The sequence below is a fragment of the Podarcis pityusensis genome, assembly GCF_964106645.2.
Source record: "Podarcis pityusensis genome assembly, chromosome: 1".
NCBI lineage: Eukaryota > Metazoa > Chordata > Lepidosauria > Squamata > Lacertidae > Podarcis > Podarcis pityusensis.
This window is the reverse complement of record NC_138028.1, coordinates 82772564-82796288: the sequence shown is the minus strand read 5'-3', so window position 1 is coordinate 82796288 and position 23725 is coordinate 82772564. Positions and strand designations below refer to the sequence as shown.

The 23725-nt window shown below is 42.7% G+C and overlaps 1 protein-coding gene across 1 annotated transcript; it reads right to left on the bottom strand.

Annotated features, from left to right (window-relative positions):
• Nucleotides 1-1749: 1749 nt before the first annotated feature.
• LPXN (leupaxin) lies at nucleotides 1750-18348 on the bottom strand. The gene is made up of 9 exons (XM_080994939.1): nucleotides 18128-18348; nucleotides 13546-13715; nucleotides 11559-11614; nucleotides 9772-9874; nucleotides 8973-9140; nucleotides 8457-8630; nucleotides 7444-7525; nucleotides 4544-4692; nucleotides 1750-2977 (listed from the first exon to the last, which is right to left on the bottom strand). The coding sequence occupies exons 1-9, from the start codon at nucleotides 18138-18140 to the stop codon at nucleotides 2711-2713; spliced, it is 1182 nt and encodes a 393-aa protein (XP_080851065.1). The 5' UTR covers nucleotides 18141-18348; the 3' UTR covers nucleotides 1750-2710.
• Nucleotides 18349-23725: the final 5377 nt, after the last annotated feature.

Below are 23725 nucleotides of genomic sequence, written 5' to 3'. Positions count from 1 at the left end.
ATTAGACCTGGAAAGCCTGGCTGATCTTCTGCAGTTTATCTACAGAACTTAGTATTGCCTAACATATTCAATATACTTACAGCATCTACAAGATGTTTTGAAATAAGTAGGGGGATTGGTTCCCCATTATTTAGTCAAACGAAATGTTGGACAATTTCCTGTTTAAGTATTTAAATAGTACAGCGGAGCTTTCTCCCTAAGGGTGTTGAAGAGAGAAAAACTACAGCGATTTTTTTGTCATGAAAAACGACACTTCTTTTCCACAGTTGGGCAACACTTATACTGGGATCAACCATAATGTCACAAAAGCATGGCAAGCTTTTGAGTTCTCCAGAGCTTTTCATCTGGCAGAGATGTGATACAAAACAAAGGGGGGAGGAGGCAGAAAAATTAAAAATAATAAAGTGCAAAAAGAAGGTTGTCAGCTTGTCAACTTGGGTGTTTCCAGCTAACTTGTTTCTCAAGCAATCAATGTGTGTGAGTTGGGTTTTTTGGCAGGGAGATTAGATAACATTGCCTATTTAATAAGAAATCATGCTGCTTTGTGGGGAAATGCCACGTACTGGCAGGATGCAGAGGAGGGGTGGGAGGCACCAGCCGGGGAACTCCCAAGGGAAGAAGGCTCAGAGCCAGGGAACTGGTGGTGGGACAACAATGAGTGGTCAGTAGGAGAAGAGGAAGAAGACTGAGAGGAAGAGGTGTCGGAAGCAGAAGAGGTAACAGGGTGTGGTGAGCAGGAAGAGGCTGTGGCAGAGAGCAGTTCAGTCTTCAAGGCTGAAGCAGAGGCTGGAGAGGAGGTTGGCCAAGAGGCAGAGTTGAGACAGGCTGCTGAAGAATCTAGGGAGTCTTTCCCTTTTGCTACGACCAGCTCTCCTCCCCACTGGTCTCCTAGATCATGCTGAGAAATGAAAAGAGCAGAGCAGAGATTGGCTGTGTGCAGACACAGTTTGCAACTGCTTGGGAAAGACCCTGGAGAGGAGGAGCCTTAGAGAGTGATGGGAAGGTGGGGGCCTTCAGACCTTGCAACTGCTTCATTGGGGGCAAGACCTACTGGGAAGAGTTGCCATTGTTGGCACTGACTAGCCATATTCTCTTGTTATTTTTGTGCTCTAGAAACCTTAAAGTCAGCCCTGCATGGAAGTTTCCAGAGGGGCAACGCTGGTATGAATGTACCTTTTGTTAATTTTGTTAATTTTCTTCTGTCCACCATGATATTGTTTTGCTAATAAATCGATAAGGCCCCTGTAAGTACTTGCTAACTCAGATTAGGGATGGAAGAATCTGTCAATTTCAGTTTCTCTCAGTTTCTCATTTTTCCAATCTTAAATTCAGTTTTCCACATTTCCACATCATCTGAATTTTTGGGGGGAAAAAGTCTTTATGAAAATTCATCACCATTTTAGTGTGAATTTCTTCTAATATAAACATTTTGCAAGCACTCTTGCCTAATATAATGCATTTTCTCTATGCTGTTTTCTGTAATATATGTATTTTTATACACATTCCTTGGCTGGAGAACTGCATTGGAATATTCAGTGAAGCATGAATTCTAAAGGATGACTAGGTTTAAGTTTGCATAGCAATTCACAAAGTGTGAATTAGGCAGCTTCAACTTCAAATATGAATTGAAATAAATTTCCCCCCATCCCTTATTCAAATCCTCACTTCAAGCAACCATGATCCCTATGTGATACACACAAGAACTAAACTGTACCAAAGAGAGTCCTGGAACGCAAAGAAGCACTCATATTACCAATAGAAAAGTGATGTTTATTTTTCAGTGCATGCTACCTATTCACTTACAAACAACATGTTAAAAATATCTAGGCATCCAGCACAGTGTCCTTGAAAAACACGGAGAGTATTCTAAGATAGGAAGCTATTCTAATGAATTGGCGAAAGAGAGCTTGTACACACGTGTGAGATTCAGCAGGTTAGCAAAATGGGGGCAGCCAAGTTTGCCTGTGCATGGTACTCCTGCCAATCAAAAGCGCAAATGTGTAATGCACAACTATATGATATTCACCACCATCACACCTCTTTGGGTGGCATGTGGGCATTGCTGCTGGCACAGTCCCTGTTCAGTGGGCTTTGAGAGGAGGGTATGGTTGTTGCTCTCCTCTAGTGTGTATCTCAATTACCTGACACAATTAGTGAATAGGATTGGTTTGCCTGGGTACAAACATATACACATTTACCTTGGAGTAAATCCAAGTGGAACTTACTTCTGAATAGGCATGCATAGGATTGCACAGTAAATACCACATATCAGTGGAATATGTTTTGTGTAGATGGATATTTTTTTCAAAGAGTAAATAAAATACTTGCTATTGCCAGTAAGAAAGGATACGGGATGAAGAGCCAATATTACTTAGAGGCTACTGTTTCTGATAAACTACTGTAAGCTGGCAAAAGTTGTTTGAAACGCAGTGGAGTAGAGCAACTGCCTCGCAGTTGAGGATCTGGGTGTGTTAAAGCTGTTAGGTGCATTGATGGATATTGCTGCAGCAGCATATTTCCATCACTGCATTTCTTACAGCTTAATCCTATGCTTCTTTACCCAGGAGTAAGTCCTATTATGTTCAGTGGAACTCCCTCTCAAGTAAGTGGGCCCAGGATTGCAGCCTTTGCCCCTTCAAAATCGTTTTTGCCCTTGCCTGTTTCTCATGCAAAGGCCTGAGAGAAGAAATATGCTCCCTGCGGCTTCTGGTCAGACAAAGAGTTTGTTAAAGCAGGTGTGGCAGTAGGTCTTGCCATTCTGCTCCTGGAAGATGCCATTGTGCAACTGGGTGAGGCAAAAGGCACAGACAAAGTGCTCTGGGTGGAACTTGTGCCCCATGGCACTGACACAGCGCCCAACAATGGGCTTCCCACAACCAAAGCACACTGTTCCCTGGTGGTGGTGGTAGTGAAGCTCACAATAGGGACGTCCGTTTAATTCAAAGAAGGAACCATCTTGAAAGCTGCAATAACAGTCCTGAAAGCAGAGGAAGCCTGTGTCAGGGCATCAGAAAATAACTATTTCCGGGATTTACATAAGAACAAGCCAGTCAGCATACTGTACAGAGTCTGGATAGAGTTATCATGACCATCACCCGTCAGCTACTGTTTTGAAATAAGTTCTTCACGTTTGTGTTTTGGTTCTTGCTTTAAATCAAATTTTCAGCTTTGTAGTTCATATTTAGTGCTTTATAGAGTCCACATTTGTCAGCATTTGCAGTTTCCCCATCAAAAATAATTCTGCTCTTGTTTCTTTATTATTATTTTTGAAAAATGAAAATTTGAGTTTTAAAATAGAAACATTCTGTTTCCTTTTGATCTGAAACCAGATCCCCCTTCACATATGAATTGTGATAAGCAGGGAGTGGGCGTGCACTGCAGGCCCTGCTCCTGACAATGGAGCCTAGTGGTGGCCCCACTTATGGACATCCACAGATGCCTGCACAGAAGAAGCCTTCACACAAAGAAGCAGCTGCTCATGCACAGGTTTCTGTAGTGAGGATGTCTGCACCAACACATGGAAGTCTGTGGGTGGGGCTAGAGGCATGGACCAGGAATCACTTGAAGGATGCTTAGGAATCTGGCAGTTCAGGGTGTGGGTGTGGTACAGTATGCAACTAGTATTTAAATTCTGCAAATCAATTTTTTGTTTTCACGATTTGATTTTTAAAATCTGAACTTTGCTTTTCTTTTAGAATGTTTTTCTGTTTCTTTTATCTTTTTTATTTTACTCTTCTCTCTTTTTCTTTTCTTTCTTTCTGTTGTCCCTTTCTTTCTTTTTTCTGTTTCTCCTTTGTTTTTCTTCTTTTTCTTCTCTCTTTAGAGTCCTATGTGTAGGGCCTTTATTAAGGTCCAGAGATTGTATGCTCATGGGAGTGATATATGGGTTGATGGAGGACCCTGGATGAGAGACAGGAAATATTGGTCTCCCAGGGTGAGAGTATAGGAGGAGAAAGGAAATATTCCAGGTGAGGGTTGGAATAAGCTACTGTCCTCTGTGTATGGTAAGGGGCAAGAATTACTTTTAACTCTGTCTTTTACTTATTTGATTTGTATTTTCTGTAGTTGTCATTTCACTGTCTTAATCTTAATAAAATCTTATTAAGAAAATCTTAATAAAAATTTAATGAAGAATAAAACCTGAACTTTGCGGTTCAAAGAGCTTTGACAGTTTTCTATTTGGGAAAGGGCTGTCGTCCTGCACACCGACTCTTTAAACCCATTAAAGTCATTGCTTATTTGTTTTTATTTTGGAGATTTATTGTTTTATTGATATTTTAATTTTGTTACCTGCCCTGGAATCAAATTCAGTGAGGAGCAATATACATTTTTTCAAACAAAGGAATGAATCATGTTTTGGGGATTTAAGCAACCTAACTGCGTGCAGGATTGCAGCTAAATCCTATCTGAACTCTGTCTGGACTTCATAATTCTTGGTTCTGTTAGCAACCTCCTCAATACAAGTTTCGTGGCGTATATAAGTTTTCCGCCCAGCAACCCAGAATGACCTCTAACTGGAGCAGGCTATTTTGCATTTACTTACCCCACACACAAAGCACTCAGAGTGCCAGACAGCATTCAGTGCTGACAGATACTGATTCATCACAGGCTTGTCACAGCCTTTGCACTTGGAAGAAAAAAGGGCCATGAAATCCTTTTGGCAATATGGCTTCCCATCCTTCTCTTGGAAACCTGTAGAGTAAGTATGGGGAGATAGAGCTTTTAGAGAAGAGGAACAGCATACCATGGTTTGTATTCAACGTAGCAATAAGATTATTCCATCAGCACAATCAAATCTTCTTGTCCCACTTGCTGTTCTGGGGCTCCCCCATCCCACTGGTGAAGATTTGACATCACCCAACCAATGTTTATCTATGATTATCTCCTCTCTCTTTAGCAGATAAGTGTCCCTTCTCAGAACCCCTCTAGAAAATAAGCGTCCCTCCTTCACTGCAAAAAGGTGGTCGGCTGCACTTTGATCCCCTCAGCCTTTCTCTGCCTGTCTTCTCAGTGGTCAGAATCAGCCTTGTAGGTGGCTCCCTTTCACATGAAGAGTACAATGTCGAGCCAAGGGGGTGGAATTCAACGTCACACTATTACAAACAATCCATCTGTGCAAGTATATCACCTTATCAGATGGAACAATCTTCCCCCCTCTGGTGCTGTTCTGGGGTTTCCCCAAGCCAATTTCAGGGGGCTGGGGGTAGGAGAGAAGGAGAAGCCCCACTGCGCAAGTGGAAGCCCTACTGCAAATGGGTCTGTTACTTGAATTCCGCCCATGGTCTTATTCTTGCCTTCATTGGGATTTTGACCCACTACCTTCCAGTCAAATCAACATCAAAAGCCTGAATGTGATCAGCTTCTGCCGAATGGTTTTTCTGCATGGGCCCAGTAAGCAATGTCTAGTTTACCTTGGGTGTTTTACTCCCCGGGGTGCCTCCCTTGGAAACATTAAGTACTCAACAGGTCCTTGTGATCGAAATTCCTTCAACTGATCTGTCTGGTTCATGGTTTGTCTTGGGAACGTATTGTTTATTTACTTAATAGACCACTCCACATTTCAGCAGAAAATTCTAAGCGGTCCACCTGGGCTCAAATATATTTTTCACAACTAAAGCATGTTAATTATTGGGAAATTAGAGTACTCAGGTTCTAGGCAGGCTGCTCTTTTCCTCCCTAAAAACAAAATGCAACAACTCATCCAAGCAGATCAGGCTGTTCGTGCTGCTGGCCAGCTAAACTGCACTAATCCATACTGATTCCAAGAATAATCTGGTACAGTCATAGGCCAGTTGCAACAATAGGATCACACAGTGCTTTGCTAAACTCTTGCAGTGACAGTTCCCCTAAAATGCTTACAGCTCATCAATCCATAATTGCTCAAAGCAAGCAACGGAAGCTGAGCCATCGTCACACCAAGGATTAGGAAACTGTTGCAACGCTAGCACATTTCTCAAAGTTGCTTCTAATAGTGTGAAGCAATAACACTGGGGTGTTTTCAGGAGAAGCCATTCCAATGGCAAAGAATGGTTGCCATGAGCTGGCAAAAGGAACCAATCCACAGAGTTCAGGGACGAATCAGACTCTAAATTCACCCACAAAACTTTCTGCGCTCTAGTTATAATTAGCAGTCTGGGGACTTGAGCTCACCACTATGTGCTCAGTTAACCCACTTGGGGGCCAATTACTGGAGCTGGGCTCCTGGGAGCACATCAGAGCCAGTCTGTGATCAAAAGTCCCACAGTGAGCACAAGTGTGTTTACGCTTTTCTGATGGTTATTCAGAGAAGGAAATAATAAGTCACAATGCACTGACTTCCTCCTAGGACACAGACACAAGCTTTCAATGAGAACAGTGATGCTTTGGTAGAATGCTGATACCATAGTGACTCTGAGTCACTATAGAATTCCCAAAACAGTCTCTTACAGATCACAACTTAGAAAGAGTGATGCATGTTTTAGCCAACAAGTTGTCACTCATGAATCCTGGCTGGTTCTTATGTCAGGTCAAGTTGAGCACATTATGGGTGACTTCTATGTACTGCGTTGGATCCAGACATACTTCTGACGCATTTGTCCCACTTTTTTCAATAGTCTCCTCTAAGCATGCCCACGTCTTGAACCAACACAGTGTTTTTACAGCTTCAGGTCTTTTTGAAAGAGTTACAATAATTCCATAAACACTCTGGTCATCTCAACGTATTAGTTTAACACCCCTGAAGAGGTGACTGAGTTGCTTCTGCTTTTAGCCAGGCTTCTGGGGTCACACCAAGAGGCTTTAGTACTTATACTAAATACCAGGGTGATGATTCAATCAAAATTAAGCACTTAACTTGCCTCATTGGTTTCAGTGGGACAGTAAAGCATACCTCTCCCATTGAGATCAATGTGAATGAAAATGCTTTAGAGTGGGGACAAACAAATCTGCCAATTTTGATTTCTCTGTTTCCCATCTTAAGTTAATTTCATCGATATTTTAGTGTGTGCTTCTTCCAATATACACATTTTTAATACAATTCTGTCAAACAAACACATTCTTCCAAGCAATTTCCCCAAATATAACATACTTTTGAATGTATGCATTGGTATGACAGGCAGCTGCAGGATGTCTTGGCAGCTCTGTGGAAAGAGTACTCCGGCCTCCCTTATACCAAAATGCAACACAATGCAATCCTAAGCATGTTTACTCAGAAGCAAGTCCCACTGAGCTCAACGAGAATTGCTCCCTAGTGAAGAATAGTTAGGATTTTGCAGAAAACAATTGTGATTTAGCAGATTTTAGTCTGGCTGAAAGAGAAGGTGGGGTGGGAAAGGGAGGTTTCAAATGGCAGGGAGCAGCAAGTGAAGATTGAAAGGGCACAAATTGTATGGATTTCTACGGTGCAAGCAAGCACGGAATAGCTGAGGGAAGGGGCAGGGGCTGAAGGAGATGAAGAAGACATACCATCATTGCCAAACACTTTCCCACAGTGAGCGCAGAAGAAATGCTCTGGGTGCCAGGTGCGATCCATGGCTGTGAGGATTTTCTGCAAAGAAAAGGAGAAGAAAGGGTAGTGGGATTTCAACACTGGGAAGCCCTGATGGTTAAAAGGGAAAAGTAGGTGGGGGCAGGGAGAGTAAGGCAGATTGGATAAACTCTCAACTTGCTCTTGATCTGAATCAGAACCTTCTCTCAAAGCAGCTGGAGGAGGAGAGAGCGGGTGAAGAAAGAGATGTGAGTGGAGGGCCCCCTATTACTACTACTACTACTACTACTATTAAAATTTCCATACTATTCTTCATCTGAGGATTCACAGTATTATAGTTTACAGTATTAAAACACAAAAATGCCTAGCATAGTAGCAAACGAAAACAATAACCCCCACTCCACACACCTTTGGGGGCCATTGGGTGGTATAGAACTCTACAACTCCCCAAATCCTGTTCACTTTAAGTCCCTATTTGTATGTTCTTCATTGATGAAAGAAATCACCCCCTGGAAACTCAACAAACCTGCTGCACACCCGGAACTGGGTGCGGAAGCCTGAGGAAGTACCATCCACCTTGGGCCTGCCCAAAGAAACAAGTCTAGAGTGAGAGACTAGGGCGATGTCTGCTGTTTCCAGGAACTCTTCTTGATGTGAGACTTTTGTAGGTGGACCAAGAGTTTGTTTGGACCCTGGGTGTGGACCCAGAGGCTGAGAGGGAGGGTGTGCCAGTAGGAAAGAGAGAGAGAGAGAGAGAGAGAGAGAGAGAGAGAGAGAGAGAGAATGGTGTGTGTGCGTGTGTGTTGATGTAAAAATTTTATATGTAACTCTGTATTTTTGCAGTATTTTGTTTGAGTTGTCTGTTGGTGCTTCAGTTTTTTGTACACTGCTTAGAGATATTCCTTAATACATTAAGTGATACAGAAAGTCAATAATCGAGTCAAATCAAAGGGAGCAATAGCAGTCAGAAGGTGAGGCTAACATGACATACCTCCTTGATTGGTGCAGCACAGTAAGCGCAGTGAGGAGAGAAGAGATCGTGGTAGTCTTCGGGGCAGTAGGCCTTGCTGTCCCGCTCGTAGAAGGGGATAGAGCTCACTTCCTTTCCACAATGGGCACAGGTGAAGTGTTCAGGGTGCCACGTCTTTCCCAGCGCTGTAATTACCTAGAAACCAGCAGGAGAGTTTAGAGGCACACGTCCCATTCCAACAGGATGTCTCTCAGATGTTTGTCACGGGTCCATGTTTCTAATCAACAAGCCCCACATTGCTCAGTGCACCACAGGACCACTTTGGGTTGAGAGGGCAGGACCCTCAGCAATATGTGGCAGACATTAAATGGCCAATCTGCAGGAGAAGAAATCCCTTCCTTCTATCTGAGGCAAACCAAACACTTCACAAAGCAGATATGTGACAAACCATTGGTTGTTCATAACAAACCTCTAACCCAGTGGGACTGAAAACTACCGGAGAGGTCAATTCTCTCTTTGTCTCTCTCCCTCTCCTACCTTTCCAACGATGAGTTTGTGGCAGGAAGCACAGTGGCCCTTGGCCACAGTGGCAACACCAAGGTCCTGCATATCATGTGTCAGGCCCTGCAACATGCTGTCTAGGTTGTCAATGGTATTCTGTTTGGCTGGTGATGGCTTCTCAGGACCTTCCTTCCCATCTGAGATCTGCAGAAAAGCAAATGATTTGGGCTTTCACTTTTTCATTCATTTATTTCTATTTACTTTTTTATTAAAAAAAAAAAAGCCCTCCACTTTTCTTATCAATAACTCAAAAGTGGTTAACAATGGAAAAAATAAAGTGATAACACATCAAGCACAGTAAAACCAGCAAATAATACATAACAGCAAAAGAGGAGATAGATAGATATACTCAACATGGTGAACGTTAACAGTGCCACAAATCTTCCTCCCTATACATAAAAAATACTCTCATCTTCTGTATTACTCAAGTTTCCTCTCCCTCTCCACTTAAAACTCCCAAATCTCACTTATTCTACAAAGCTTTTCCTGGATCACCATGCATGAACCTTTTCTATCTTGTCCCACAGAAGTGTCCCCTCTCCCCACACAACCTACACCTTCTGTTAATTTTTATTGCACCCTGTCTTCTGCCTTAGTTTTTCTTCTGCCTAAGCTGGAGATGGGAATGTAACTTCTGCTCTTAATTTGCTATGGCTAATACAATAACCACAAAAAACATTAAGCATTCCTTAGGAACAGCCTTGGCTCTTCACTATCATTTCCCAGAAACTGCTGTTGTTTCTCCTGCAGAGGGTCAGCCGGGTCTGTGACTCACCTTGTCCTGGATTGTTCCCAAGCAAGCCAAAAGTTCATCCAACTGTTGAGCAGGTGTGGTGAATGAAGACGAAGAGAGCACTGGCTGTGGAGTTTGCACTTTGCTAGAGGGAATAGAAAGCCAAATTTATGACTGAAGGAAAGGAGGAAGGACATTCTTAAAATTCTACAATGAACCATGTTCCCTTTGTCCATCATGCATGTTCACACATAGACCCCAACCCTGGCTACTCCTTAACTGCTACCAACCTCAAAAACTTAGAAGGCAGAAATGGATCACTGGGTAGGGGTGGAGTCACTACGCTAGCTTCCTAGCAGGTGGGCCATCATTACTTACCAGGAGATGTGGAAGGACAGGTAGGTTGGCACATTGCAAATGCACCAGCAGGAGCACTAAATTGGGTCTGCCAGTGCATTTGCACCACACTGACCTCCCCACCACTTTGACCTTCTGCTTCCCGGTAAGCAACAATGACCCACATACCAGGAAGCTACTCACTGCTGCTACAATGTGCATGAGATCCTTTTAAAGAAAAACTCTCCCACATCCTCATTCCACAATTGGTGCATCAATTCCGTGTACTGTATCTGATTCAGGAAAGCCATATGGCAGCAGTATCTGCCCTCCCACTGATTCCCTCCATTTCTCAAGAGATGCTGCCAGTGGGGGTGGGGGTGTCTCAGTCCACCTTGGGATAAATCACACAGACCACATATAGCACGGCTCATCTCTCCCCACCCCTATATACATCCAACCATACGGAAGAAGGTCAAGTTGCAACAAATCTAATCTCATCCCTCACCTTCTTCGCTAAATTCATACATCTAAAGCAGGGGGGTAGCCAACATGGTAGCCTCTTGCTGTTGAACTACAACTCTCTTCATCCCTGGCCATTGCCCATGCTGGATACCCTTGACCTGAAGCCAGCCTGATACCATTATCTAGTTAAATACAGACAAGATTATATATGAATTATAGCTAATAAGCTGAGTTGTTTTTTCCCAAGAGGAATTTTCACCTTCTTTGGAGTCCAAAAATTATACTTTGTGATTTGCTTGAGGGTTCTTGGAAATGGGGAAAATTTCCAGCCCAGGTTCCCCTGACACACAATGCATGTAAAATCAGGCATATGAGTAGTACGAAAGAATGTTCCTTCTGCTTAAAATGCTGGCACGGTTCCCCATTCTGAAAAATAATCATGCTATGCTTAAATGAATCAACCTGTCCTTATTAACGTTCAAGAGTTTCAGAAAAGTTTATATCACCGATTGGGACATTTAAAGCTCTGGAATAAGAATGATAAAAGGACTATATGAACAGACAGGCCTCTCTGTTTGGTTCCCCCTTTTTGTGTTCAGAACGTATATGAGATGCACAAGCTTCTCCTCAGACCCAACACAATGGGTGGAGCCAAAGTGTGCTTTCCTTCAGCTCTCGGCCCCAGGGCAACCAACAGATTGTTCTTTCTGGCAGATTGTGGAGAAGCAAGCTCCTCGAAGCCATTCAACAGTTATTTTTGTGTTATAAAACTTACTTCTGGGGTTGTGGTATGGTATAGATGCATATGTATGCATATGAATGGAGATAAGCTTGCCTTTTACCAGTGACCATTTCTGGTAGCCTTTGATGCAATGCTAACTAAGCATTAAGAGAGCAAAAGTTTACATGCCGTACAGTTTTGATCCATTATCTGTGGAAGGCTTCTCTCAAAAACACACACACACAAAAAAAAACATGCAGCACAAGTGAGCCGTGTAACCTGCGTTCCTGATTCAGTGTTCATTTACCTGTAAATATGGTCTGCATCTTCTTCATGGCGTTGAACATCATGTGCTGGTGGCACCTAGAATCATAGAATCATAGAATCATAGAATCATAGAGTTGGAAGAGACCACAAGGGCCATCGAGTCCAACCCCCTGCCAAGCAGGAAACACCATCAGAGCACTCCTGACATATGGTTGTCAAGCCTCTGCTTAAAGACCTCCAAAGAAGGAGACTCCACCACACTCCTTGGCAGCAAATTCCACTGTCAAACAGCTCTTACTGTGAATATACACAAGATAAGATATACAAAAAGGACACTGTCTCCCCTCAAATCCACCCAGTCATATGCTTCTCTCCAATATTGGCTGTTATCCTGTATCAACCAGTTCTGAAAAGCATAGAACCAACAGAAATTGTTACTCTCCTCTGTTTCTCTTGAGCTGCTTTATAGTTAAGTTGCCATCTCCCAGTGTGAAGCCAGCTCCTATTTTAGAAGACTTTGGACCAGATCTCAAATATATTTTCTCCCATACCTCTTGACTGCCCTTATCTCCTGTTACTGCTGCAAAGTATTCAATTATATTCAAAACACAGAGGAGAGAAAAGCAGACAACTGGATCATCACAGCATAGGATCGGGGCAGCCATGCTATGCAACAGTCTCCAGATTGGGAAGTCTCATGTGTGAAAGGATATATGCAGTTTGAGGAGCTGCTGTAAACTGAATCAAGCCAAAGGCTTCTCAAGTCCACTATAGCTCAGTGAGCAGGTCTCCAGAACCAGGGGCAGAGGTCTTTCCCAGGCTGCTACCTGTGGTGCTTAAACCCCAGGGTGTGGAAAATGTGGCCTTCCTGATGTTGTTAGACTCCAACTCCCAACAGCCCAAGCCAGCATGGCCCATGGTCAGGGGTGATGGAGTTGTCATCCAAAAACATCTGGAAGGCCATAGGTTCCCTACCCCTGCTCTAACCAGAGTTGAAACTTGGGGACTTATACAATATATGCAAACCATGTGTGTAGCTTTATGACTCTACCAATGTATAGTTATGTATAGTTATGTATAGTTTCATTTCCTTTTTGGCTGAAATGATCAGGATGGTTGCAACAAGAAATAAACTTTTACTTTTACAAACTTTGACTCTACAAATATAGCTGATTTGCTGAAAGGGGTTCAGTTTTCTGAGGTCGTCAGGTAGGTCTTTAGTCTGTGTTTTGCAACTTAATGGACTTTTTATGGGTTAGCCACATTTTGTGATCCCCCCCCCCCACCATATATAAGACAAAGTGCTTTTACCCAAACTCTGGACTAGGTGAAGAATGGCAGTAATGTGGTGGATTAAGCCAAAAACTGGAGTGGATTGTCGGCTGGGGACACAAACTGTCATGTGGTTCCCCTGTGAGCTGCAAGCCATATCCAGCCTGTTAAGCTGTGTGTGTGTGTGTGTGTGTGTGTGTGTGTGTGTGTGTGTGCCTCCCCAAGACTCCCTGTACTCTGGGAGTGCAGGGAAAACAAACAAGCAAGCAAGCAAACAAACAAACAAACAAACAAAATGCTGAACTGATTTTCTGATGCTCCTTATGAAGTGTCATTTCTGCAACGTTTGGGAAGCCTAGATGACTCATGCAAGACCGCGATACAGATCATTCCCTCTCCTCCACTCACCACAACCAGATCAATTATCTGGTAAGCAGAGTGAAGGAGGATCTGCATCCTCAGCCTGGCCCTGGGATGAGCAGAGAAACTGAAACCTCTCCACCCACCCCAGTGCCAGGATCAGGATCTGGGTGTTTCTGAGTGTGTTGCTGACTGTGTGTGCTCTGGTGTGTGTGCGGTGTACATGTCTGTTGTGGGGTGGCTGTGCCTATCACTGGCATTTGGCACCTGGAGGGCTTGGAAGCCGGGGATGTCTCCCAAAGACCCCCAAAGTGTAGTCACCCCAGTGTAATTCATCTTGAAAAGCTGAATTAACCTGCAACTTGCTAAGGAGGTAAACAGCTTAAGGAGAATACCTTCTTGGCTGGGGCAACTGGTTTCTTCTTCTGGATGACATTGGTCTCTGCTGCTGCCGCCGCCGGTTTCTCCTTGTTGTCACGTTCCAGAAGAAAGTATCCCTTTGACGTTACTGGATCACTCACAGTTAAACTTGCTGAGGTTTGTTCCAGTTCTGCCAACAAAGCATCTGAACAAAACGATTATAGTTTAAATTTTGTCATTCCCATCGTTCATCCTCTCTTCCTGCCCCTATCATGCCCACTGCCAACATCCACACCATACATTTAAAGCATTGGTGCAGTGGTACCTTGGTTCTCAAAAGCCTTGGTACTCAAACAACTTGGAACCCAAACACTGTAAACCCAGAAGGAAGTGTTCCAGTTTGCGAACCTTTTTTGGAAGCCAAATGGGCTCCATTTTGAGTGTTAAGCTTCCAATTTGAATGTTACGCTGAGGTCTGTCTGGTTTTGCTATTTATTTTGCATTTTTGTGGCTTTTTCGTTTTGTTTTTGTGACTATGTGGAACCCAGTTCAGCTATTGATTGATTGATTGATTGATTGATTGTGTGGCTGCAGTACATTGTTTTATGGATCAATAGTCTTGTTAGATATTAAAATTCATGTTAAATTGCTGTTTTAGAGGTTGTTTTTAAAAGTCTGGAATGGATTAATCCATTTTGCATTACTTTCTATGGGAAAGCAGGCCTTGGTTTTGGAACGCTTTGGTTTTGGAACGGATTTCCGGAACGGATTAAGTTTGAGAGCCATGGTACCACTATACAGTATACCTTTTCAACTCATGGCTTCCCCCAAAGCATCCTGGGAGCTATAGCTGAGTGTGCCAAGATGAGAATGGGGGCTTTCTAACAACTTTCAGAATCCTTAATGAACTATAGTTTCCAGGATTCTTTGTGGGAAGCAATGACTGTTAATATGGTATAATAGTGCTTTAAATGTAAGGTGTGGATTTGGCCCTGGATGCCTCTTTTCTTGAACTTGTGGAACAGCTTGAAACAGAAGTTTGATAAATCAGTATATGTGTTCTCTTTCTTTGCCTTGCATCTCTCTTGTGCTGACACACGTACAGTTGTCTCACAGACGCTCTTGGGCTATGTGCCACCTATTTATACAGTGCCCAGCCCAATTCAGTACATCTTCTGTCCCAGGTGCACCTTCAAAGAGAGCTATTAATACTTGCTGGCTTCCTCTAGCACACACTTTGCTCTCAGGAAGCACAATTGTCTCATCTGTGGGAGGAGCTTTCAATAGCCTTTCTCCTTGCCCTAATTTCTGCTTCCTTTAGTGTGTTGTACATGACACATAATTTCACCTTTAAAAGATGTAGTTATAATATCCGGTGGCTTTTCTCTCTCATGAAATGAAGTGTCCAAAATCAGAAAAGTGAGAGCCACAAGGTTGTTGTTCAGACACCTCCTCTCGCGGAAAGGAAAGATCGTTGTCATAGGGCCTAACAAAGACCTCAAACTTACATCCAGTTAGATTCAAATAACACAAAGGAATGTCAAATAAAGGACAAAAGTTGCCACCTTTTAAAGGCATGAACCATATTCCACAAGTTCAACAGGCAATGTATTATTGCAGAAGCCTGAATGGTTCAATTATCTCATTTTTACGCATGTATTTTTCATTATGGCCAATTTCAGTACAAACTGAAATTAAAAATTGTTATGATGGAAAATCAAACCTAGACAAATTGGAGTCTGATCTGATCTTGGTAATTATGCCATTTTAAGAGTCAATAACCAAGTTTATTAAGTCACTTGTAATTGGTTGTGCTTAATTCTGTTTTATTCTTCATTACATTATGCTGCATCTCTCTGACCCACCACATTGATTTGTGGCTTTTATTGTATGCGTGTGCGACTGCACCTACCCACACACAGAGGATTACCCATTTATGGCAGTAGCTCTGATGCACAAAAGGAAGTGAGATATGGGAAGGGAAGGATGATAGAATTAAATGTGAGACCACAGTGAAAGAGAAAGATATCCTTTCTGACAGGAAAATTGGCTTCCAGGTGGAAAGATCCAAATTAGAAACAGAATTGTTAGAACCCAAAACTAAGAATTTGTCAAGAATGTATAACTTGCTGCTGAAATGGAATACTCAGGATGAAACGGTAAAATCGGCTATGATTAAATGGGCACAGGACATTGGACATAATATCATGTTTGCTGACTGGGAACAGTTATGGACCACAGGTATGAAATTTACGGCATGTAATGCTTTAAGAGAGAATATTATGAAAATGATATACAGGTGGCACATAACCCCAGTCAAGCTTGCGAAAATCTATCACTTGCCCGACAACAAATGTTGGAAATGTAAAGAAACTGAAGGTACATTTTTTCACCTTTGGTGGACGTGCCCAAAGATTAAGGCTTTCTGGGAAATGATATATAATGAATTAAAAAAGGTATTTAAGTATACCTTCCCCAAGAAACCAGAGGCCTTTCTCCTGGGCATAGTGGGCCAAATGGTGTTAAAAAAGGATAGAACTTTCTTTATGTATGCAACAACAGCAGCAAGAATACTCATCGCAAAGTATTGGAAGACACAAGAACTTCCCACGCTGGAGGAATGGCAGATGAAACTTATGGACTATATGGAATTGGCGGAAATGACTGGTAGAATCTGTGACCAGGGAGAAGAGTCGATGGTGGAAGACTGGAAGAAATTCAAAGACTATCTTCAGAAACACTGCAAAATTAAGGAATGTTAGAGTGATGTTGGATTGAAAATACAGTGGTGCCCCGCAAGACGAATGCCTCGCAAGACGGAAAAACCGCTAGACGAAAGGGTTTTCCGTTTTGGAGTTGCTTCGCAGGACGAATTCCCCTATGGGCTTGCTTCGCAAGACGAAAATGTCTTGCGAGTCTTGAGATTTTTTTTCACTCCCCCCCCCCCTTTATCTAAGCTGCTAAGCCTTTAATAGCCTTTTAGCAGCTAATCCGCTAAGCCTTTAAGCCTTTAATATCCGCTAAACCGCTAATAGCGCTAATCCGTTAAGCCGCTAATAGGGTTGCTTCGCAAGACGAAAAAACCGCTAGACGAAGACACTCGCGGAACGGATTAATTTTGTCTTGCGAGGCACCACTGTAAGTGGTTTCCAGCTGTACAGGTTAAAGTTAAGGATAGATTAAGATTAAAGATTAAGATTAAAGATGTTTAAAGAAATGGAAATTTGATAATAAAAGGGAAAAATTTAAAGTTACATTAAGAGTAAGGATTAGGTTTAAAAAAAAAAAGTTGAAGTTATATATTTTAACATTTTATTAAATTAAAGATTGGGCTAAAAAAGCGGAAAAGAAACTGCTGGACAAATAATGTGGATTGGAATACAAAAGAGGGAGGTATGAGGAAGTCCAGAAAATAAGTAATTTAAAATTGGAAATGGAAAAGAGAGTTTGTTTTTAATTGTTATGTTTTATGTTTTTATTGTTAAGTTTTGTATTGTTTTTTGTGTGTGTTGTTTTTCTTTTTTCTTTGTTTAAAACCTTAATAAAAAATTATATAAAAAAAGAAAGATATCCTTTCTGCATGTATCCAGCACAATCTAGAATCTTCTAGAATTTAAAACTGCTAATACAGTAATTTCTAAAAAATGTTCTCCCCTATTTTCCATATAAATTTGTTCAGATGTCATTTGCAACCACAGGTTTCTCTAACCATTCCTCTTCTTTCTTACCAACCATTACTGCCTTACCAACCATTATCTTTCTAATGTATCACCTTTTGCAAACGCCATACAGTGGTATCTCTGGTTACAGATGCTTCAAGTTACATACGCTTCAGGTTACAGAATCCGCTAACTCAGAAATAGTACCTCGGGTTAAGAACTTTGCTTCAGGATGAGAACAGAAATTGTGCTCTGGTGGTGCAGCGGCAGCAGGAGGCCCCATTAGCTAAAGTGGTGCTTCAGGTTAAGAACAGACCTCCGGAACGAATTAAGTACTTAACCCGAGGTACCACTGTATATTGGAAACTAACAAGGACAAGCTTCTTTCATCTCTGTGGATAAAGTTTTCCCCTCACATAGCTACAATTCCCAGCACCCTTAATGAACTACAGTTCCCAGGATTCTTGGGAGAAATCATGGGTTTTAAATGTGCTTTGAATGAGATTTAAAGGTATGCTGTGGATCCTTGGTTCTCCATTCCTCAAATTTATTCAAGTTCCTCTGTCCTAGCTTGAGCTCTTCCTTCTGGAACACCAGTGACTCAAATAAGGCTGGAGCTTTTCTGTAAAGAAAGTCTTTGTGCTTTTAACAGCTGTCCGAGAGGTAGAAATTCAACATCTACAGCTCTTTTTTCTTCACCTTCTTTTTTCTTGTTATGGAAAAAGCTGTACCTGCTGAATTCTTACCTGTCATGTAGCTGTGAATGTTAAAGGCACAAAGTCTCTGCCAGATGGAACTGTGTCATCTCAACAGTCGGTGTTCAATCTCTTCACATCTTCAATTCTCCCTGTTCCCTCGCCCTCCATAAAAGAAAAGATGAAATAGTGTGCAATCTTCTTGTGCTTTCTGCACCATGTCAGTCCTTGCTGTTTTGGTATAATGCGAAAGAGTTACTTACCGAAATCATCCATTGCCTATATCCACATACGGTGTCTTCTCTCTGCAAGACAGCTCAAAGGATCCCCAACACAGAGACAGGTTTGTTGGGTCTTGGAACTGAAGGGGAAATGAACAAGATGGTGAGTGAGCGGGACCGCAATTCGTGCAGACTTTTTCAGTTCCTCTCTCTAGCCGTACTTCCTTTCTTTAGAAGCTGAACAGTTCTTTCCCCCCTGCGAGTCACATTTTGCGCAGCTAAAAAATGTACTCAACATAGCTGAACAGGAAGAGACAGCAATCCAAGCTTATGCAAATCTGACGTGGCTGTTTTGTGAGATCTTTCCTGTAGATTTGGTGTGTGCCCTGTTGCATCAGGCAGATTGTAACATACCCCATGAATCTCTTCAGAATCGGATAATGACCTGGCTCAGAATAAGTTAATAACTGAGGTTAACACTTAACAGGTGCTGAAAAGTAGAAGGCATCAGTTATACATTTTCCACCACATCTTTGGAAAATGCAGGGCTTGGCTGCACCTTTAAAAAGGTAAAGCTAAAGGACCCCTGACAGTTAAGTCCAGTCACAGACAACTCTGGGGTTGTGGCGCTCATCTTGGTTTACAGGCTGAGGGAGCCGGCGTTTGTCCAAAGACAGTTTTTCCGGGTCATGTGGCCAACATGACTAAGCTGCTTCTGGTGCCATGGAACACCGAAACCAGAGCAGCGCACGGAAATGCCATTTACCTTTTTGCTGGAGCAGTACCTATTTATCTACTTGCACTTTGACGTGCTTTCGAACCGCTAGGTTGGCAGGAACTGGGACAGATCAACTGGAGCTCACCACAGAGTGGGGATTTGAACCGCCAAACTTCTGATCGGCAAGCCCAAGAGGCTCCGTGGTTTAGACCACAGCACCACCCGTGTCCCCGGCTGCACCTTTAGGTAGAATGAAATGGCCATCCCAAGGCAGTGGGCGCTGTTTTTCTGTTTTTATGATATTGTTTTATTGTTTTTCTGTAATCTTGTATATTGGCCTGAATAGTCGATGCACTTTTTTCCAGATTCCGACCATGAAAATTAAAGTGCAGCTTAAATTCGTGACCTTACAAAAATTGGCTTTTACGATATCTCTGCTGAAACAGACATACGGTAAAACGGAACAAAAAAATGTTTTATTGCTGATTTGCGAGCTTGAGACTGTTCATTTGCCTTTAATGGGTGTGAGTGCCTGCGGAATTGTAGCAATTTTCAGCCTGTAACCCAATTTTAAGGGAGCGGCTTATATTTGGGTATTGCCTTTTTTTCATGCCCCCCCCTCTTGAATTTTAGAGGTGCGGCTTATTTGCAGGTGTGGCTTATATTTGGGCCAATACAGTAGTAAGCTGTTTAGAAATTCTTTACAATGAATGAATGAATGAATGAATGAATGAATGAATGCTGTGTGTGTGTTTGTGTAACAGTATCCCCTGCCCACTCCTCCAGAGGAACCCCACCTTCCCATCCTTCTAAGCTGGCACTCCACTGGTTTTAACGCTGGCCTGCTGCTTGCCTGTGCTAGTTGGCTGTGCTAACTAGTTGCCTTCTCCCTAAGCATCACAGAGAGTGCCAGAGGACTTCTGACCAAGCAAGGCGGCAGAAAGGCAGCCAGTATAGGCCATGCATTTCAGTAGGGATTGCATGTGCTCATGCATTGTGCTGTTCACATGACACACAGTGGCACATCCAGGGATGGAGAAGGAAATTCGATTCAGTTTGTACTTCAAGCCAGTTTCATCTAATTTGCACTTTCCAAAACTAAATGAGAAAGAGTTTTCCTCTCCTTCAAAATCCAGACTTACCCAGCAGCGCTTTAAAAATGCACGATATAAAGAGGAATCTGTGCATACAAATGCATATATTAATTAAAAGAGCATGCAAAAGTGCATTATGTTAAGAGAAAATGCTCGCAAAAATTTGGTGTTCGTTAGTCAAAACTGCATGCAAAAATCTGTTTACTAGGAGAGATTTGCATTTTTAGATTCGCCGATTTTTAAAAATGTGGAAATTACTGCAGAAATGTGAAAAACTAAATTTATGGTTGGAAAAATTAGAAATGGAGAGAAATGGAATTGATGGATCTTTTGATCCTTTGTGGCACAGCTGCCACCACAGATGCATGGTAGCATTTGTCTGTGCAGGTAGTGAGTGGGTGCAAGGGACCGCAAGAGACAAAATGGGATGCAGTGGAAACACTGCTGAACTGGAAGCACATTTACATGTGCCCAAGCGTTATGGCAGTCTTCCCCAACATGGTGCCTTCTAGATGTTGTTGGGTTAGAGCTCCCATCATCCAATACCACCAACTATGCTGGCTGGGGCTGTTGGGACTTGGAGTCCAAAAGGTGTGGAAGGCATCAATCTGATCTATGGGGCTAGTGTTTGGAGGCCCTGGCACCAAATCGTTGGGGGGGGGGGAGCTGTCCTTTGGTACACTAATTGCCAACAAATACAATAGACGACTATGCTTTGGAATGGTCAAGGAACTGTTTAGACATGTTATCAAATTTAGCAGTATATAAGTGCAAGTTGGCCAGAGAATCCAGCAAGGCCACATTTAATTTCAAAAGAGGAAACATTGCAAAACTGCAGCGATTAGTTGCAAGGAAATTGAAAAGGGTGAGTCTAGGGAGTCAAATCTCTTCAGAGTGCTTATTGAAAACCACAGTCACTGAAGCTCAGCTAGAATGTATACCACAGATTTGAAAATGTTAAGTCCAAGTAGAGCAGGGGTGCCCAAACTTTTTTCAGAGAGGGCCAGATTTGATGAAGTGAACATGCCTGAGGGCTGACCAAGGTGGTTGAGGGTTTTTTTAGGACATGCCTGAAGTAGAGGCTAGCATAGTTATGGAAAGAGTTGAGGAAACTAGGAAAGGCAAGAAGGCTTCTTTGAAATAAATGAGACTTGCTCAAATGAGAAGAAATAAGAACATAAATTCTAAGTACAAATGTGTCAAGTAGACAAGTTTGTTTTGTTTTTTTTAAAAAGAAGTGCTTAGCAGTATTAATATGAAAAAAATGTTTAAAAGTATATTAAAAACAGGTAACCAAAGCAGGAAAACTGGCTGGATGCTAGAAACAGATCAGTTTTCAACGTATAGAAAACAAAACCTTCATGCTTTTCTCAAAACTTGAATCACGCACACATTTATGACATCAGAAGGGAGAAAACAATCCTACAGTTTTAATAATACACAAGTGTTGAAAGCTGCAACACGGAGAAGTCACCCACCATTTCTCCTACCAGTCCTCTTTACCATTCACAAAAAGAAATACTGGCAACTCCCAATGTGGGGGTTATGTTCTATACCTCCATGCATATAACTGAAACTGTGTATATTGGGAGCACCCTAGAGAGTCCTCCTGGCTCACGAGGAGACCCTCCCCAGGGCAAAGAGAACATCTCCAGGGTGCTCCCCATTTCTGGGATCAGCTTCTGGGATCCCACACCATGCATGTTCACAGTTGCATGCAGGGGGGGGCGCACCACAGGGCCTGCAGAGTCTGCCTTCCTCTTCCCACTCAGCCACCCTACAGCTGGGGGGGGGGAGAGGGAGGCAGCAGGCAGACCATTTGGGCAGCTCAGAGCCTGCGTGCTCACAAGCCACCATGTCTCTCCCAGGAGAGACGCATGGCTCGGGTGCACTGCAGGCCCCGCAGTGAGTGCTGCCCAGCATTTTGTCACCCCCCTCAGTGGTGACACCCGAGGCGAACCGCACCCCTTGCACCCCTCTTCCTCCGCCCCTGGTTGCACGTGAATAGAGCACTTGTAAATGGTGTGTTGCCTGTACACTTAAGGAAGAATAAATACTGTACTAGCCCGAATATAAGCTGCACTTTTTTTTCCAAATTCCAACCGTGAAAAGTTAAAATGAGGCTTAAATTTGCGACCTTACAAAAAATGGCTTTTACAATATCACTGCTGAAGTGGTAAAATGGAACAAAAAAATGTTTTATTGCCAATTTGCAAGCTTGAGACTGTTGTGCAATTAATTCTAATGTCATTCATTGCTTTCCCCATATTTTACAGTGCAGTATTGATTTTTTCATTTGCATTTACAGTGCTACAAATGGGTGTTTAACCCACTTGTGGGTCATCTCCAGTACCCATAGGATGTTCTTCTACACTTGCCATTTTCGGGTGGGAGTGCCTGCAGAATTTTAAGGGAGCGGCTTATATTAGGGTACAGCTTATATTTGGGCCAATACGATATTTATTAAAGAAGGAACATTGTGTCCACCATCTCTCTCACTTGATAAATATTAATTCAAAAACAAAATGCTCAAAATAGCAACCATACCCTCCTCATACATACAAAAATGTGCTTTGAGCTGTTTGGAGGTGTGGCCTTCAAGGAAACATTTCTGAGCATCCTCAGCAGGCAAGGAGGTCTGCTCTTCTTCTGCCTTGTCCTATACAGAAGCTGGAGCTGCTCTCATAACAGCAGGAGGGGGAACCTTGACAACAGGGGCTGAGACACTGGCAATCCTAACACTCAAATCTCACATGTGTGTTTTTTCTGCCCAGAGACACATGTAAGTAATCTCTTTGCCATAGCTTCACCTTTTGATTAGGACTGGCTGAGTGCTGCAGAGACCTGGTTGGCCAGAGAATAGATTGGCAGAAATGCCTCCGCAAGCCTCTGTAAGTTCATAAAAGTATAAAATGTGTGTGGGACTGAAAGTAGTAGTAGTAGTAGAAGAAGGAGGAGGAAGAGGAGGAGGAGGAGTTTGGGTTTGATATCCTGCTTTATCACTACCCTAAGGAGTCTCAAAGCGGCTAACATTCTCCTTTCCCTTCCTCCCCCACAACAAACACTCTGTGAGGTGAGTGGGGCTGAGAGACTTCAGAGAAGTGGGACTAGCCCAAGGTCACCCAGCAGCTGCATGTGGAGGAGCGGAGATGCAAACCCAGTTCCCCAGATTACGAGTCTATTGCTCTTAACCACTACACCACACTGGCTCCCAATGAAATGTCACCACACATGTGACAAACAGCCCACTGAAGGAAATGTGCTAACAGCAACGACTGCAGGTGCACAATTGGTTATTTTTGCTTATTGGCTTTTCAGTGATGAGGGGAAACCCAGAATAAATGGAAAAAGAAAAAGAAAAAGGATGATTTGGCATTATGATGGTGGCATAAAGTGGATGCTGGGGGGGGGGGGGGAGGTCATGCATAAGCAGAACTGATTCTACAATGAACTCCCATCTGGAAACACCCTTGGTATGTAAGCATACCAGTATCTTTCAGCTTTTAGGCGCTGAGTGGACAAAACAATCTGCATTACTTGAACTGATCACTAGGTGTCAGAGACACACCACAGGAGAGAAAAAAACATGTGGGGAGGGGGGAATGCTCCTGTATAAATCCTGACATGCCCTCCAACATTTCTCCAATGAAAATAGGGACGTCCCATTCCATAATGATAATTTTACTATTTATACCCCACACATCTTACTGGGTTGCCCCAGACACTCTGGACAGCTTCCAACATATATAAAAACATAATAAAACATTAAACATTAAAAAAAACCCTTCCCTATAGAGCATTGCCTTCAGACGGTTCAGGGGTTGGATA

Excerpts from the sequence above, each read along its gene's own strand:
- LPXN (XM_080994939.1), bottom strand. Across the intron at positions 7,526-8,456 it reads GTGCTGCACCAATCAAGGAG|AAAATCCTCACAGCCATGGA; the intron begins GTATGTCATGTT and ends TTTTCTTTGCAG. Across the intron at positions 2,978-4,543 it reads CTGAGTGCTTTGTGTGTGGG|GACTGTTATTGCAGCTTTCA; the intron begins GTAAGTAAATGC and ends CTCTGCTTTCAG.